Consider the following 15,873-nt stretch of genomic DNA (forward strand, 5'->3'; position numbering starts at 1 on the left):
CATCCTCATTCTTGAATTCATGCCGAACGGTGTACTCAATATCACTGGCTCGCTTGTGAAAGAGCTCATGTTGGTCAATGGTCCGTGGAGACAGGCCACCGCTGGTACCAACTTCAGGATTCAATTTTATGATAAAGGCACCCTCAATGGGTTTTGCCTCTCGAGCCCATGTGACACTTAAACAGCAAAGCACGACCAAAAGCCGCATGGATACCATAGTGAGGTGATTTGTTAGGGCCATCTCAGCAAGAATTCCAATATCGCTGGGAACTCCAAGCCGACAGTTGAGTAAACTGGACAGGTCGCCCGACCAGCTTTATATTGCGCCGCCCTTGCTATTTCCTGGGTTGAAGACGAGAGACATGGCGTGGAGTATCTATCGAAATGGAAGGTGAGAAGTCTCCGGTCACTTACGACATACATAGCGCATTAGAGACAAGGCAGGTGTGAAAGATTCCTAGTTTCTCGTAGATGCTGACTGGCTCTGTACTTGGTCAATTGAATGTCTACCAAACTATGAACCAGGATATAACAGTGGTTGACAAGCTATCCAAGGGGCTTGCTGGTTCGGACCGATCAAGGGTATTGGTGAGAGATGTAGGAACCACGAATTGCTGGGACAGAAGTCACCCAAACCGCGAGCAACTAAAAATGGTTAGATCCTACTCGATATAAGAAGACAAGAGGCATAGCGCCGATGGCCAACAAACAAACGAAGACTCACCTTTAGTGTTCTTTGGCCGATACACATGGTCCGGGATGTGCTGCAGTCAGCAGTATCGGCCGGCATACGGGCGGACATAGGGACCATGGCGAGGAATGGCACGACTTGGTCGCCTCCGGGTTTGAATACTCAGCGCCGAGAACAGAGAGCTGCGTAATAACGTAGATTTTCTTGGTGAAGACCAACACACCAGACGTTCTTCCACACTGGGCGCATTAGTACCGAGTAAGAAATCAACCTGCAAATGTACCGAAAGCAAAATGAAATCATCACGACCGAGACAGAGGTGTCAAGTCGGTCTAAGCCAAAGAATTATGACGATATGCCGATGTTGCCGCAAGGGCCGTAGAACCGGTATTGGGCCTTTGCGGTTACTTGAACTTGCAGGGTCGTCCTCTGAAGCTTCTCATCCTTCGTATGGTACAGAAAGGCTAGTGAAATCCCTGTCGACAGGGTCCTTGACACCCTGTAAGCCGCACAAGGATGGTATGAAAATAGAAGGTGTCATCACCAATATCTCAATTTCGACTGCTGAGAGTAGAAGGTCTGATTGATCGGCTAGTCAATATAGTCTGTGCCATCCGTAGGGCGGCTCTAGTTGCTGCAACATCGTTGTCAGACCAAGGTCATAAATGGACGACACATATCGATCATCTTCGTTATCTTTGACGTGCCGGACCTGCTCCGTTGATAACATTCCATGTCGAAAATGTCAGCGATGCACGTGTATTCCGGTAGAGCATCCGGTAGAGCATGTCATGGGGAAATCGCTTCTAATCTGCAATGCAGCAGTTCGGAATATCGGTGACATATTCCGTCGTCGACCACGGTGGCTTGGATACCGCCAGACTGTATTGTAGAATTGAGAGGAAGGTGTCATGCGGATGGTTGACTGTGATGTTCGACGTAGGTTAAACTTCTCGATGGAGCTTTCCCGCACCTAGGAGACTTGCCTCATCTGTGTAAGATCGGAGCCATCAATCGTTTCCGGCTGCCTTCTCGAGGAGGTCACGAACTCGAGTGATGCAGGACGACTCATCACCTTGCGCGAGGGCGCCAGTCACCGAGATGGTTTTGTCCCTAGATTTCAAGCCATGTGTAATCTGGACATCAGACTTCGCGACACCCAGTGCCTTGACAACAGAGTCAGCCCATTATGTCGCATGGTTTTTTTTCTCTTTTGGATTTGGTTTCTCGTATTGACGTACCCTACTTAGCAATACTGTGACAGCCTTATTCGCCTCGCCATCTTTAGCTTGAGCAGAGACGCAGAGCTCTATGGCATCACTCGTGACGGCGGCCACACCCTCACGAGCCTGGCTTGCGCCTGGCTTAACATGGCAAATCAACTGAATGGTTGCCGACTGAGACTTCTTTGTCTTAGCCACGTATCTTATAATGCCCATGGCCGTCATTCCAAACGTAAGCCGCGAGTAGGTAATCTCGAAACAGAGAAGAAGTAGAATAGTTCAAGCTGTCGCTTCTCGGAATGTTGTGCCTCAAGGTGAGACACGTGGGGAACAATATGGCTTGGGTCTGAACTTTAGTCCGCACGCACACGGCCAACGGGCGTAGCTCTGATTAGGTAAAAGAAAAACATCAGTTGGGTGATAGAAATAAAACATTGGAAAGACCAACAAACCCAACATGATGACCTACTACTTATTGCTGAAGAACAACGCATATTGGACCATGTCATAGGATTCTTCGATATGAGAAACGGTTTGGGAGATGGTAGTGTCACTTCTCACAAGAAATTCTGTGATTAGGATATTCATTCGAAGCTATTTTGCGCAACTCTCAACAAGTAGAACGTGCCACACATCCTCCTTGTACTTCTAGCGCTAGCTCCCCTATACTATTGAAGTGACCAGTCTGGGTGCATTCCTTTTGGCCAAACGTGAGACCGTCAGAATTAGTCAGGAGACAACCCGGTAGGTTTGGCTCGATGAGAATGTGATCCAAGGCGTCAATGCCTATAGAGACATCATATAGCCTCTCCAGTCAATCCAAGTCTTGTCCATACTGCGCGACGACACGTAACATGGGGCATGTCTCATGGCCGGCATGCTTCTTGTTGAGAACAATTTGTTGGCGAGGATCGCGATAACTCTTTATTCTCAAATACGAGCAAGTCTGAAAACAACGGCTCTTTCATCTTATTCCACGGCCTTTCGGTCTGGCTAGCCCACTGGGTCGTGTTCCGCGGGTGCTCCCTCGCGTGCCTCTTGGCTGGCCAGCACCACGAGTTGACGGTGCAGGCACGCGTGATACTCGGGGTTCCGGAGTCTGAAACTTGGGGGTCGGTTTGGAAGATGGTGGCGGATTTTCCACGAAGGACGTATCGGTTGTCCTAGTTGTTGGGTCAGTTGAGAGCAGGGTGACCATTTAGGGTGACAACGCACATGAAAGTAGTCTCGCCATCCATCTCACCGGTAGACTTGTCGGGGACTCGCGCTGCGCTGTGCTCGTCTTGCTGCTTGGCTCTACGAAAGGATTCGGCAACAGGCCCCTGCGGCGACGAGTGGTCAGTGAATGGTCGATGGGCAGTGTCGGCCATCCCCAAGTATACGGGAACTCACCTCGGGGAAGTCCACGCAGAAGGCGTTCATGTTGAGGCCGTAGAGGAAGCTGGCGAAGCTCTCACTGAAGCGGGCCAGGCTCTCGTGCATGATCTGAAAATGCATCAAGTTGGCCTCGAGGTCGGCCATGGCGTCGGACAGCTCGGCGAAGACGGGCTCGAAGGTGTTGAGAGGGAAGGACGCCTCGCCGCCAGTGCTGGCCTTGGCCGACTCGCGGAAGGAGGAGCGCGATGAGGGGCGGAGGGGCGTGGTTGGGCGTGAGGTTCTAGATCGCGAGGTCGAGCGCTTCCGAGCAGACTCGGGCGCGGGGACGTCGGCCGCCGAGGACATTGTTCGTTCCAGGCGCCTTTGGTGACGGACGGTGATCGATTGATGGACGATTCGGCGAAGCCTACGGTGTTGTTGGTGGTGGTGGTGGTGGTGGTGGGCAAGTAAACAGCATCACCCCGCCAAAGGGACGCGGTTCGCTCGCGTTGTTGGTCTACCTCTACATTACTGCATCCCTAGGTAGGTAGGTACCTGAGCTCAGCTAAATTACAGCTACCTACCCGTAATAGGACATGTCCTTAGTTAGTACCTAGTCTCTATACAGGTGGTGGTCAGGTACCTAGGTAGTGTGGTCCTCCCTGCGGCCAGGGGTCGAGACGCCCACAGGCTTGTTAAAGGGCTCTTTAACTCTCTGGCCCAGGTACTGTACCTACCTACCTTAAATACCTAGGTAGATACTTTCAGCATGTGGTCGGAGCCAGTGTCCTTTTCCCCACCGTCCAAGGAGGGCAACATCATTTTCTGGCTTCCAGGCTACCTGAGTCAATGGGTGTTCAGCGTCTATCCAGGCCGCCTAGAACTGATTGATTGACCGAGTGATCAATCGATTGGCAGCGGGAAGGGAAGCGGGAGCGGGTAGATGCGCGTATTCCACCGGACGGGCTGGCGATGATAACGCTCTTTGTGCAAGCCATCATTGATATTCATCCTCTGATACGGCCTCGCCACACTCTCAGTCCTGGACATTGTGCGCCCTAAGGTACCTGACCTGTAGGTACCTAGGTAGGTACCTAAGTACTACCTAGATAGCTAACAATCCCAACTGTCTCTATATTCAGGCACGGAAAATAGAAGCAAATTCCTCGATTAGTTAGTAATCTTCACATCCGTAAATTACCTGGAGGTAAGATATAGGCACAGGAGTCAGCTAAGTAGCGGTAATTGATTAGTCGACCAAAATGTGAGCTCTACCTCAAGGGGCTTGACGGAGGCCTCGGAAGATCCGGATACGAGCGGACATGGTCCTCAGCCCATCGTACCTACTGTACTGTACCGTACCTGGGTTCTACATAGTAGATAAGATTACTGTCGTTCTTCAGTGCCATCAGGACAGTAGGTAAGTACGATACTTTTGCCTGGCAGTGTTTTGGATCATGATAAAACTTGTAAGATAGATACCTGACTGCACCCCTCTGCTTTGGGATTGGCTACCTAGGTACCTAGGCAGGTATACGAATCAGCAGTGTATTGCGGCTCCAGAGGCATAGGTTGTTCTCAACATTGCACTTATAGGTGATGTGGAGGGATGCATATCGGCTTGCAGTTGGTGTTCTCTCGTATACGCAATCTCTTAGATATCTCAAGTCCGCTGGCAAATTCTTCATGAAGCTTATGAAATTGGATTTCTTCATCTAGCCAACTCGGAATACAGCTAAGGCCATAAGTCTTCTAGGAGGTGTGACCCCTGACCCAAGTAAGGCTGAGTAGCTAGCTCCTCAACCGCGATACCTCTTTGAAGCATCTGTTAAGTACCCCGCGTTACGACCGGGAGCCCGGGCACCGCTGTCTCCGACACCTGTGCCTATAGGTACGTACATGCTGAGAAGGACAGTGCAGGCCTGCAGATATTTGCTGCTTGTCGTACCTACCGAGCCTACCTAGGTAGATACCTACCTTAGCTGAGCTTATGTGGTGTGTCCTAGCCCGGCTCCTACGCTTAGCCTGCCCGCGTACTACTCGCCATTTGTAGGTAGCTAGGTGACCTTACCTGCATAACCGTACTGTGGCGGGTAGATGATGTATTCCTCTGGGCTGTAGGCTTGCTGAGGTAGGTACCTAGGTAGGCACCTAGGTAGGTAGGTAGGTAGACCGCTGCTGCTGCGCCTCCCCGTCCTGTCCGACCCCAAGGAGACGAACCTCCTTGCGCACCGCAGCATCTGGCAGCTCTACACGCACCCTCTTGTGCATTCTCTCGTCTCCTGCTTCCTCATGCGAGGACTGTCAGCCCTGGGCCGTCTAGAGCGCATACAACTTGGCCGGAGCCTTCCAAGCGTTCCCTCCGTTCGTCACTGGCCTCAGCACAATCGCCTCACGTCTAGCCCCGTGCACCTGCGCTTTCACCCGCGCGCCCTTCTGCGACCTGCTCGCTGCACGCCCTACATTACAGCCCGGCAATCTCACCAACATCTCTCTTCACCTTCGTCGCCTCGTGCGGCCGATCCCCGGCGCGTCATCCGGGCGGCGCCAGCCCGTTATAGCACGTCACGCGACCCCACGCAAAGCCGCCAGACCCTCGTCCTCCTCCTACTGTCCCTCGTCTCCCTCGTCGGTGTTGCTGGCACTACCTTGCACCTTTCACAGAATACCGAGGCTAGGTCCAATCTTGTCGATAAGCTACCCGCCGCCGAACCCCTGGACATGGCAGCCGAGATACCACCGGGACGGCCGGGGAACCTCACTCCAGAACAAGAGGAGAAGTTGAGAAAACTGTGGGCTGCGATATTTCAAGTCTGTGGTGTCAGCGATGACGACAGCGATGCTGCGGAAAACACCAATCCCAGCACAGTCGCTGAGAAGGGGCCCCAGAAGTCGGACCTGGGCAAGTCGGAGAAACCGAAGAAGAAGAGACTGGGCATGTTCTCTAGGAAAGGCAACAAAGACACGGATGCGGAATCAGTCAGCTCCGTGCCTGCGAGCGGCGCACTGACGCCCAAGGAAGGCGAGGATGACAAGTACGGTCAAACGAAGCACTTCTTTGACACATTGGCCAGCCAGTCTCCCGAGACGATTCGGGCTACCATTTGGAGCATGGTCAAGCACGACCACCCTGACGCCCTTGTTCTCCGCTTCCTCCGTGCTAGGAAATGGGACATTGAGAAGGCTCTTGTCATGCTTGTTTCTACCATGAGCTGGCGCTCAAAGGACATGCATGTGGACGATGACATCATGAAGAATGGGGAGGGGGCCGCCGTGGAGGCTGAGAATTCTGGCGAAGGGGAGGCTAAGAAGCTCGGCCACGACTTCATGTCTCAGATCCGCATGGGCAAGAGTTTTTTGCATGGTGTAGACAAAACCGGTAGGCCAATCTGCGTGGTCAGAGTGCGCCTTCATCACCAAGGAGAGCAGTGCGAGGAGAGCTTGGAGAGATATACCGTCTACATCATTGAGACGGCAAGAATGCTGCTGAGACCGCCTGTAGACACTGCCGTAAGTCCGACTACTATTCCCACCTCCCGCCTTCCTATGTCTCTCCCCACAGGGCTGATCAAGCTTGCTAGACTATTATTTTTGATATGACTGGGTTTTCGATGGCAAACATGGTAGGTTCGCATTCAATATGCTCTTTGTCCTAGATGGCGCAGGGCATGATGTCTCTTCTTATCTGCTAAATCTTCTCCAGGACTACACTCCCGTGAAGTTCATGATCAAGTGCTTCGAGGCAAACTATCCTGAGAGCTTGGGTTCGGTGCTTGTACACAAAGCACCGTGGATCTTCCAAGGTTTGTTCTTAATATCGAGCCGCTGATCCCCGACTAACGAGTTTCTAGGTATTTGGAAGATCATCCGGGGTTGGCTGGATCCCGTGGTTGCGAGCAAGGTTCACTTCACGAACAACATGAAGGATATGGCGGAGTTCATTGCACCGGATCGTATAATTAAGGAGCTCGAAGGTCAAGAGGACTGGTCATACAGCTATGTTGAGCCCGTTGCCGGCGAGAATGACAAGTTGAAGGACACAGCCACTCGCGATCGCCTTCTCGCGGCGAGGGAGCTCGTGGTCAAGGAGTTTGAGGAGGCTACATTGCAATGGATACGGCATCCCGCGAGCGAAAAGACCGCTGCCATAAGGGCTAAACGTGAGGCGGTCGCTGACAAACTCCGCGATGACTACTGGACTCTCGATCCCTACCTTCGTGCGCGGTCCTTTTACGATAGAATCGGGGTTATCAAGGGTGGCACAGTGGTTCCTTACCCGGAGCAAACAGCCAGCAAGGCAAACGGGATAGCTGCGGCAGCACCGACAACATCGGCGGACGATGTTGATTGATAGATAAATAGATTTGTGTGCCGCAAATCAATGACTCGCCATGATCTAGGCCAGCCTGTTCAACCATGATGACCTTTCATCGCTTACTCAGGGAGACACGACGGGCAGGGAAGATTTCAAAGGTTTGTTAGCCCCTACTATCTCACATTCGTAGTCAGGCTTGACCTCCCCCCTCTAACCCCAGCCAAAGTAGTCACGCTTGTTCGTTTTGTTACATTTTTGACTTGATGTCCTCGAAGAGAGCCTTCAGTTTATCCATGTCGGTGGCTTGCTGCGGCCAGCCGATACCGAGTCCTTCGGTCTCGTTTGGCTTGGGTATCTACAGGTTACAAATCAGCAAGACAAGTTTCACAGCATGAGTCGTAGTAACGTAGCTCGTACCATATGGAAGTGAACCTAACCGTTCAGGTCAGCACATATTCATGATCCTTTGAAGTGACAAATATGCCAATCATTGGGGACATTAATGAGCTTACATGCGGGACTACCTGATGAGCAATCGTGCCGTTGTTTTGGAGGATGTTGTAGTCTACAGCCCCAGTAGCTTGCACAAGCTTCTTCGCAACGGGCTGACGATTAAGAACAAAAATCAGTACATGGCGTCATAGTATATGTTGAAAGATGAGGTGGCCACGAGCACATACTAGGACCTCGCTCAAGTGGTCGTCGGGGATGTCGGCCAGTTTCTCGCCATGGAACTTGGGGATCACCAACTGTTTGATTATCGTGAGCATACCCGCTTACGAGACAGGATGCGGGAGGAGGTTGATACTGACTGCGTGGCCACGGCTCAGGGGGTTGATGTCCAAGAACGCGAGCGTCTTGTCACTCTCATAGAGCTTGAAGCAGGGAATCTCTCCTGTGAAGCCGCTGTCAGCATCGATCCGACCACACTGTGCTTCAGTCATGTCATGGAGGTTCTATGAGATGCCCATGCGCACCCTTGATGATCTTGCAGAAGATGCACGACGCCGCCATTCTGCTGGACATGAGGTAAAGTAAGCCTAAGTCGGTAAGGCTTGAGGGACGAAGCTGGTCGGTAAAGAGGATATGGTAAAGTAAAGGTTGTAGATAGGTGCGTTTCAGTCGTCAGACCTTTGAGCGTGAGGTTCGGTACAATCCCGAAGTATCTACGAAGCGAATGCTAGTGGAGCTTCTTATGCAAGTCGTTCTACGCAGTAGTTATGTGGAACTCGATATGAGGGGCACGGCTTGTACGGGGGCGGGGCAAAGGAGCTTACAAGCCAATGAGGAGGCAGCACTCTCCGGGCTCAAAGAACAGGGTATATAAGGCTAAAATTGACCAAAATCTAGCTGGAGTGGGATCTCCCTATCGAACTCACCTCTTGCCTTTTACCAGATGTGACCGTGGGATGACCCAAAAAACTCCATTCCCTCAATCTTTGGCAAACCCTCTTCTGGAAACCCCAGATTCAATTCTCTCTTTTGCCAGATTCTTGTTTAATTTTTTTTTTTTTTTTTTTCCACTTTCCCACCTTTCCCCTTGATTAGTCGCAGCCTGTGTGCGACATTACATATCTTCTTCCTTTTTCTCTTTTATTAAAAGATTATTATTTGTCGGTTTCTGTTATATTTAGTCTTTCTCCTGCCTCGATTGTGGTGAAATACTATACCATCGGCAGCTTCGCCACGTAAAGGTTACCTAGATACCTGGGTACCCAACTCATGCAAATACGACCAGGTAAGGACCCAGGTAAGAACCTGGGTATTGTATGTCTCTACTACCGTTTGGGGTCTCTCTATCTGTCTCCCGAGCAGATCATCTATCAATCTGTCAATCTGCCAATGAAGCCATCTTTACATCCATTAGACACCAATCTGTGCGAGTTTACTGGAGAAAGCGATTTTAGAGGATGATTCTTCTGTACCTATAATGACGGTTAGCAGTGGTGCAGGTGAGCCCCGCAACCTGTTGCCTGTCTTCCAGGTTGTGTCGCTGATCCCGCCTTGCTGCTTTGACGTGGCCCAGTCAGTCCCCCTAAACCTCCAAGTCTGCGCGAGGCTGTTATTCTGTCTTCCTAGTCTTGCCCGGCCACATCATTTGTCTCTGGCTCGACCGAATCTGATCACCCATCGTCTATTCATACACACAGGAACAACATTACATTGGCCTCGTTTTGCAACCCAACCACTGCGCCAGCAATGACGACCTATCTGAGTACCCCGCTGTTTGGCGGGGCTCTGGTTTGCGACTTGCCCGAGAAGTTCGCGGATGTCAGGTATGATTGATGCGCAATGCTCTGGAAACATGTCGCAGTGGCTGTCTGTCTCTGCATCAGGCCACCCTGTGCACTGACGACGGCATGCGTCTGACACTTGGGGGCGTGGCTAATATCAGAATGTTGAACAGCAAACTGCGTCAAGTTCCCGACAACCAGGAAGTCTACATCGACAAAGAGGGCTTTACCAGCATCATCTTTGACATCACTGAGCGTGTTGGCCCAGCCGGCAGTACGCCAGAGATTGATGGCAGGGCCATGACCACACACCTCGAGGAGCTTGTCGGGACTGATGTCGATACCGTCAAGGTCTGGAACACCACCGAGACTCAATTCTCGCGCCTAGAGTAGGTTGACCGGCCTCACACCCCCCACTGCAGCTCTTGGTCAAGAATGCTAACAAGCCGGCCCTGATTCCACAGTTACGATATACCTGCGTACACTCTGATCGCAACCCAGACACCACCTGTAGACCCGTCCCAGTCCAAGTCTGCCGCGCCCGACTTCACAGCCATCATCCTCACCCTACTGCGCTTGGAGAAGGAATTAACTGACATCCTCATCACCATTAATGTACCTCACATCAAGGGCGAATATGACGAGGAAGAAATCGATCTAGAGCTTGGCAAGCAGGGCCAGCTGATCGGGGACGCGGTAGAATACGCTGCGAGGATCTGGGATACATTTCAGGTGAAGGACTGGAATCTTTTCAACGAAGTCTGATCCAACAATGGAGCTTTATTTCCTGTATGGCAACTAGGGCTTTCGATTTTTGCTTCACAATTTCAATAGGCATTATGGCAATGGCGTTGAATTTGGAATATTGCGACCATACCGGGTATATGGTTGTGGATATTATTACTGGCCCTCCTATTTAACACAGCTCTGTTAAAATAGGCTGCAAAGCTCTTGCGAAGAAAGCTGAGGTTCGTCTATTGATAAAGCACCCTGACATTCGGCTGTGCGCTCTCTCATTCTTTCCTCAGTGCTTGTCTTCTAGGGTTAGTTGATCTAGCACATCTGCAACACTGTTGATCTTCGCATCCTGGTCATTATCGATATGCAATTTGTCCTTGCGCGACCATTTGTCAGCCACAATCCTCAGGATATCCTTCTGAGGGCTTGTGGGATTCTGCTCTTTCACGATCTTCATCTGCGCTCGCATGAAGTTTTGGTACTCGGACGCCTTTGCGGTCGCCCGAGGGACAGGTTTTGTTTGTTTCAGCTCGCCTTTGCAGCAGCCACATCGATGACGCTCCGGGTTGATACTCTTTGAATGCCGTTTGAATTCCATGCTGCAATCCGCGCACTCCCAGATGTATTTGAAATCGATGTCGTATGTGTGCTTCGTAGTGACCTCGATACCGCGATGGCCAAACGACCGAGAGCATTTAGATGCCCACGCCTTGAACTCCTTGCCATGCGGGTTGGCTGTTACACCGCTGATCATGAAGTTTGCAAGATGACAGAACTCGTGTGCTATGACATTTAGTAAACGATGCTCATCATCAATCACCTTCTCGGCGAGTTCGATGGACGCATGGTGTCGGTGCTTTGTGACTACCTCGTCCCCGGTGCTTGGTTTAGTTTTGATTGTTTCCCGTTTCCAGTTGGCTCGGCCCGCGGTGGTGTTCAACTTGTTAGTCCACTGTATCTTGATTCCGCCCGTGGAATCTGCAAGCTTCTGTAGTTGTCCATTGGTGACGATTTGGTCTAGTTCTTGTAGAAAATCCGCTGCCAACACATGCTTTGCTCTTTCGAATACTTTCCGTGCAGCTCTGTCTGCGCTCGCTTTCTTGCTTGGAGATTTCTTCAACGGACTCTTGTTGACCTCAGGGAGCCAGAGAGTCTTTTTCGGCGAATGCTCGTCGTTCCACTCATCCACGAACTCTTGATTCCAGAACGTGTCCGTACTCGGTCTATGTGGGGTCATTGGAATTCGTGATAGCTTCCTCGGAGAGACCAAACCCCCAGCTCGTGCTTTAGGCGGGGTAGCTGGTGGCGTGACGGGACGGTCTTTAGTTGGATGTTGTCCGGCTCGGGGATCTTCGAACTCGCTACTGGTGCTATGTTAGAGAGATATTTGTGAACAAGTCAGGATGCTTCTGGACTGACGTCTGCAGCTTGGAGAATGCTCCCGTTAAGCTATTCTCAGATGACTGTTGTTGTACAGGCTTCAACTGGCGAGTCTCGAGAGCACAATCTTTCTGGCTTGAAGACTGCTTCCTCCTCCCCTCGAGAACTCCCTTCAGCGGTTTTGATGGCGGCTTCGTATGGCTTCTTGGCGGCGCTCTATTCGACCGCTGGATTATGTGTGGCTCCTTTCCTGGTTGTAGTGATTTGAAAGCAGGAACCGTCTTTCCCTTTCCCCGCAAGAGAGATTTCTCTGGGGACTTTACCGAATGTACTTGTGTAAAAGAGTCGTCCTCGTCTAGTTCGGACTCCAATGCGGTATGAAACGCCGAAGAATCATCCTCGGAAAACCCATTGATGGAAAAATCTTCACCAGAAGACTGGTCCGTGACTTCGATTTCTCTAACGATTTGCCTCTCTACTCGCTTTCTTAGCTGAACTCGGGGTTTCGATTGCTCGTTCTCCTTGAGAGCCGGCTTATCCTCTCCAGCTGGCCTTCCATGTTCGCTCCACGGACGTAACAATGCATTGTCGGTAATCTGTGCAAGCTTCCTCCGACGTATGGTCGACTTGACTGGTGATCCCTCGCCTGAGACGCTCTGGCTCGCTTGTGTAGAGGCGACTTCGAGCTGGGACCTCCTCTCATTCCGAACGCCTAGAGCCTGTATTTCGGGGAATTCATCGTCGCTCGAGTCATCGAAAACTGTCTGTCTTGCCATCACTTCTACGTTATGTAGATGCTGTGTATGGATGATGCAAATAGGGGTACTTTGTGTGTGTCATCCCACCCGTGGGTGTGATCATTGCTGGTGGCTAGGGTGATTGTTGAAGGTTTTGGCGAGGACTCAATGGCGTCAATAAGATGCTGGTTGCTGTGGGCAACGGCGGGTGTACCTATCTACAATACCTCACACTACGACAACCCCACCCAAGGTTAAAGCATCATCCATATGTTGCAGAGTAAATACAAGCAAATACAGCAGAACACGCATTTTGAGGCGGCAAGTGCGCGGTCCATTGGGAACGCGGGTTTGTTGCGTTACTGGTGGACTGCAAAGGTGCATCTCATGCCACGCTTTCGCATCGAGAGATATGTATCTTCCTCTCCTCTATCGGCACGTAAGAGGTCTCGAGAAAACTCTCGATAAGCTTGCCTACCTACTTCTTCTTGCTCAATCAAATAGCTACAGTCCTTGTAACCCGGCGAGTGGGTTGACACATATCTCGACTGACGTTTCCGGACTTAGATGAAGCCTTTTTGGTCCGACAAGAAAAGCACGAGACTTGCGGGACTGGCCCTCTCCGACGCCCCAGAAGTTGTGGCGCTAAGCTTGCATCGTCTCATATTACCTCAAGGTCCGACTAACAAAAGCAAAGGCAGGAAGATTTACTTGAATTGGGCATCTCTGCCACAATGCAGAGCAAGCCGCTTCTAGAGTCTCGTTCAGAGATGCTAGTGGGAGGGATACATAAACTGGTCTCAAACCTCGCCTAAGTTGTCATTTCCAACCTTTTGGGTTGATAATGATCGAACGACGTTGCAGGGCGGACGCTGTCACTTGGTTACGATCCTGTTGACTTATTGAGGCAAAACCTCCTGGGTAAACACTCAACTAGGCACGCAAGTGATTCAGTGAACATCTTTCTGTCTGTCTGTCCGTCTGTCCAAACGAGAGTGCCGGGCCAACACATGTATCAAGCCCCTGCAGCATCGCATTTTACCTGTCGCTTTTCCCTTACGTTGTCTGGCCGTGACGGCACAGGGTTAGTCGGAGTGAATCGAGCGATATCTGGTGGGCACAGCGATGGAGATGGCGACTTTTGCCAGATGCAGAGACAACAACGACTGTCATGCGAGGAAGCAGATAGTCCATTGCCACACAACTCATTGGGAGCATCACATGCCGGTTCTTTGGAAGAGCAGATCGGCGAAAAGCGCATACACCACGGCTATTTCGAGATTTTGCCTCTCTATTCCTACTACGCGATTGGTTGTGTCACCAGTACGGTCTGGTGAGATCTCTCTACCTCTCTCTTCCAACTATGGGTGGTAGTCGGTAGACGCATGCAACTCGCTCTTGTTCGTATGGCATAGAATACTCGGTAATGTGCTCTAGAGAGAAAGGGAAACTCCTGCTACAGCTGATAACTGAGCATCTGCATTTAACGTGTCTACTTGATGGGATCCCGGGGGCTTCGAGTCAATTAAAGTGGAGTATAGCATTCTTGGAACGCGACACGGCGTCTGATACAACACCATGACCTTTCTTTAGGTAGCGAGCATTCTTCACGCATGTCTAGGGTAAGGACGGAAGGCCTGCAAGGTAGGCTCAGTAGGGAATCGCAACGACTCCCCCACCTTGCCTGTGGCCGCCGTCTGTAGGGAGCCAGGGAAACATGCCAAAACACATCCTATCTCGGTTTTATTAGGGGGCGAATTACCCGCAAGCGGAGGATCACCAGTAGACATAGACATCGAGATCACTGCCTTGGCCCGGGGACCCGAACACAGTGCGGGAGGCAGGGGTTCGTCCTCTGGAAGGATGATCTTGGCCTCAATCTGTCCTTAGTAGGTGGCAGTAAAAATAGAAGTCCAGTGCCACTTGTCACTGTAGACAGCCTCGTGTCAGTGCAGCTTCACGTGGCCCACGATCTGAGGCCCCCTCAGTCTCCTTGTTTGATTCGAGGAGATTTGATGCATCTTCTCGAGTTCCCTAACCTAGCACGGTTACGAGGCGCCACTCGAATATGCGGGATCGAAGCCTGCAAGGAGCATCCTCCCACTGAAAGAAAAGAGGTAGGTGGCTTATTCTATTCAACTCCCAAGCACCGCTGTAATGGACGGTATAGGGTAGTATTAAGCTGGTCAGTTGCATGGCCTGGTCTGGCGATGCGCCTGTGGTGACGTAGGGGGTGCTCGACAAGGGTGAGTAGCCTCATCGACTCACTGTATATGCAGAACCATGTTGAGATTCGACAATTACCATGGCCCGCATCACCAGTCTTGCCAATTTATCTGAGGTATTGTACTGCCTGTCATCCTACGTAGTCTAGCTAGTCAACTGAGGCGTGAATTGAGCGATCACTGTGAGCCGTCCGTCCGCTCCGAGCAAAGCAGTGCTGTATTAAGTAAATGCACTACCTGTGTCTTAGGTATCTTAGCAGCTCAGGTGAGCTATTCACCCTACCTGCCTACCTACCTAGGTACAGTAGGTAGTTGGGCGGCTGGTACTGCATAGTAAGTGATTAGAGGCCGGGCGATTCATGCATAATGGTCGAGACTAAGGTAAATTGACCGGCACTTCAAACCTGATTTTTTTTCCTCGCTCCGGAGAGCAACATCGTCATGGTGCCGAAACCAAGCCTGCAAGCTTCTTCTTCAAGCTTTGATTAGCAATTGCTCCCCTGGGTCCCATGGGTGGGGCCCGTGCAGGATTTGTGAGTGAGTGAGTGGAGTGGTCTCAGGGGCTCCGGGGCTCCGGGAGGCGGGTAGCAAACCTGTGCAGGAGGTAGCAGACTACCAGCGAGGTGCGCAGTGAGCTCGGTACGGTGCGGCATGCCTACCTGAGTATGCAGGTGTACAGTGTGAAGGCCGGTACATGCTCTTATCCCGCTCCATCTGACGCGCGTAGCATGTGGGGCACAACGCTCCGTTTATCACACCTACAGGTACCAGCTATGCAGTAACACCTCGACTCAGTTTCTGGCGCTCTACTGCATAGTATTGCTCACTGTTCAGCCCCTAATAGAGGCGCTAAAAGTGTGCTATTCTTGCAAGTAAGGTACGGTGCCGGGGGTACCTACCTACCTAAGGCCGATAGGCACAATGCTGGCAACTACCTAAGGTAGGTCACCGTGGGTGCTACACGTAGTACACTA

At 51.4% G+C, this 15,873-nt stretch overlaps 6 protein-coding genes across 6 annotated transcripts; 2 read left to right on the top strand and 4 right to left on the bottom strand.

The window, feature by feature from the left end:
* Positions 1-1,701: 1,701 nt before the first annotated feature.
* UCRPA7_2527 (putative tsa family protein) lies at positions 1,702-2,139 on the bottom strand (the record flags this gene model as incomplete). Its single annotated transcript, XM_007915058.1, has 2 exons — positions 1,702-1,857; positions 1,933-2,139. The coding sequence occupies 2 exons, from the start codon at positions 2,137-2,139 to the stop codon at positions 1,702-1,704; spliced, it is 363 nt and encodes a 120-aa protein (XP_007913249.1).
* A 950-nt stretch (positions 2,140-3,089) lies between these two features.
* On the bottom strand, positions 3,090-3,636 carry UCRPA7_2528 (putative dash complex subunit dam1 protein; the record flags this gene model as incomplete). The annotated part of the gene is made up of 2 exons (XM_007915043.1): positions 3,090-3,236; positions 3,307-3,636. 2 exons carry the CDS (start codon positions 3,634-3,636, stop codon positions 3,090-3,092), a joined length of 477 nt encoding a protein of 158 aa, XP_007913234.1.
* A 2,355-nt stretch (positions 3,637-5,991) lies between these two features.
* Positions 5,992-7,621, top strand: UCRPA7_2529 (putative phosphatidylinositol transfer protein csr1 protein; the record flags this gene model as incomplete). Its single annotated transcript, XM_007915106.1, has 4 exons — positions 5,992-6,780; positions 6,852-6,893; positions 6,974-7,073; positions 7,122-7,621. 4 exons carry the CDS (start codon positions 5,992-5,994, stop codon positions 7,619-7,621), a joined length of 1,431 nt encoding a protein of 476 aa, XP_007913297.1.
* A 211-nt stretch (positions 7,622-7,832) lies between these two features.
* On the bottom strand, positions 7,833-8,599 carry UCRPA7_2530 (putative hit family protein 1 protein; the record flags this gene model as incomplete). Its single annotated transcript, XM_007915082.1, has 6 exons — positions 7,833-7,940; positions 8,003-8,017; positions 8,098-8,190; positions 8,266-8,334; positions 8,398-8,480; positions 8,563-8,599. 6 exons carry the CDS (start codon positions 8,597-8,599, stop codon positions 7,833-7,835), a joined length of 405 nt encoding a protein of 134 aa, XP_007913273.1.
* Positions 8,600-9,784: 1,185 nt separating this feature from the next.
* Positions 9,785-10,584, top strand: UCRPA7_2531 (putative ran-interacting mog1 protein; the record flags this gene model as incomplete). The annotated part of the gene is made up of 3 exons (XM_007915048.1): positions 9,785-9,861; positions 9,993-10,208; positions 10,284-10,584. The coding sequence occupies 3 exons, from the start codon at positions 9,785-9,787 to the stop codon at positions 10,582-10,584; spliced, it is 594 nt and encodes a 197-aa protein (XP_007913239.1).
* Positions 10,585-10,843: 259 nt separating this feature from the next.
* Positions 10,844-11,794, bottom strand: UCRPA7_2532 (putative hmg box-containing protein; the record flags this gene model as incomplete). The annotated part of the gene is made up of 1 exon (XM_007915067.1): positions 10,844-11,794. The coding sequence occupies one exon, from the start codon at positions 11,792-11,794 to the stop codon at positions 10,844-10,846; it is 951 nt and encodes a 316-aa protein (XP_007913258.1).
* Positions 11,795-15,873: the final 4,079 nt, after the last annotated feature.

The sequence above is a fragment of the Phaeoacremonium minimum genome (assembly GCF_000392275.1).
Source record: "Phaeoacremonium minimum UCRPA7 unplaced genomic scaffold PA7_03_scaffold_162, whole genome shotgun sequence".
Taxonomy (NCBI): domain Eukaryota; kingdom Fungi; phylum Ascomycota; class Sordariomycetes; order Togniniales; family Togniniaceae; genus Phaeoacremonium; species Phaeoacremonium minimum.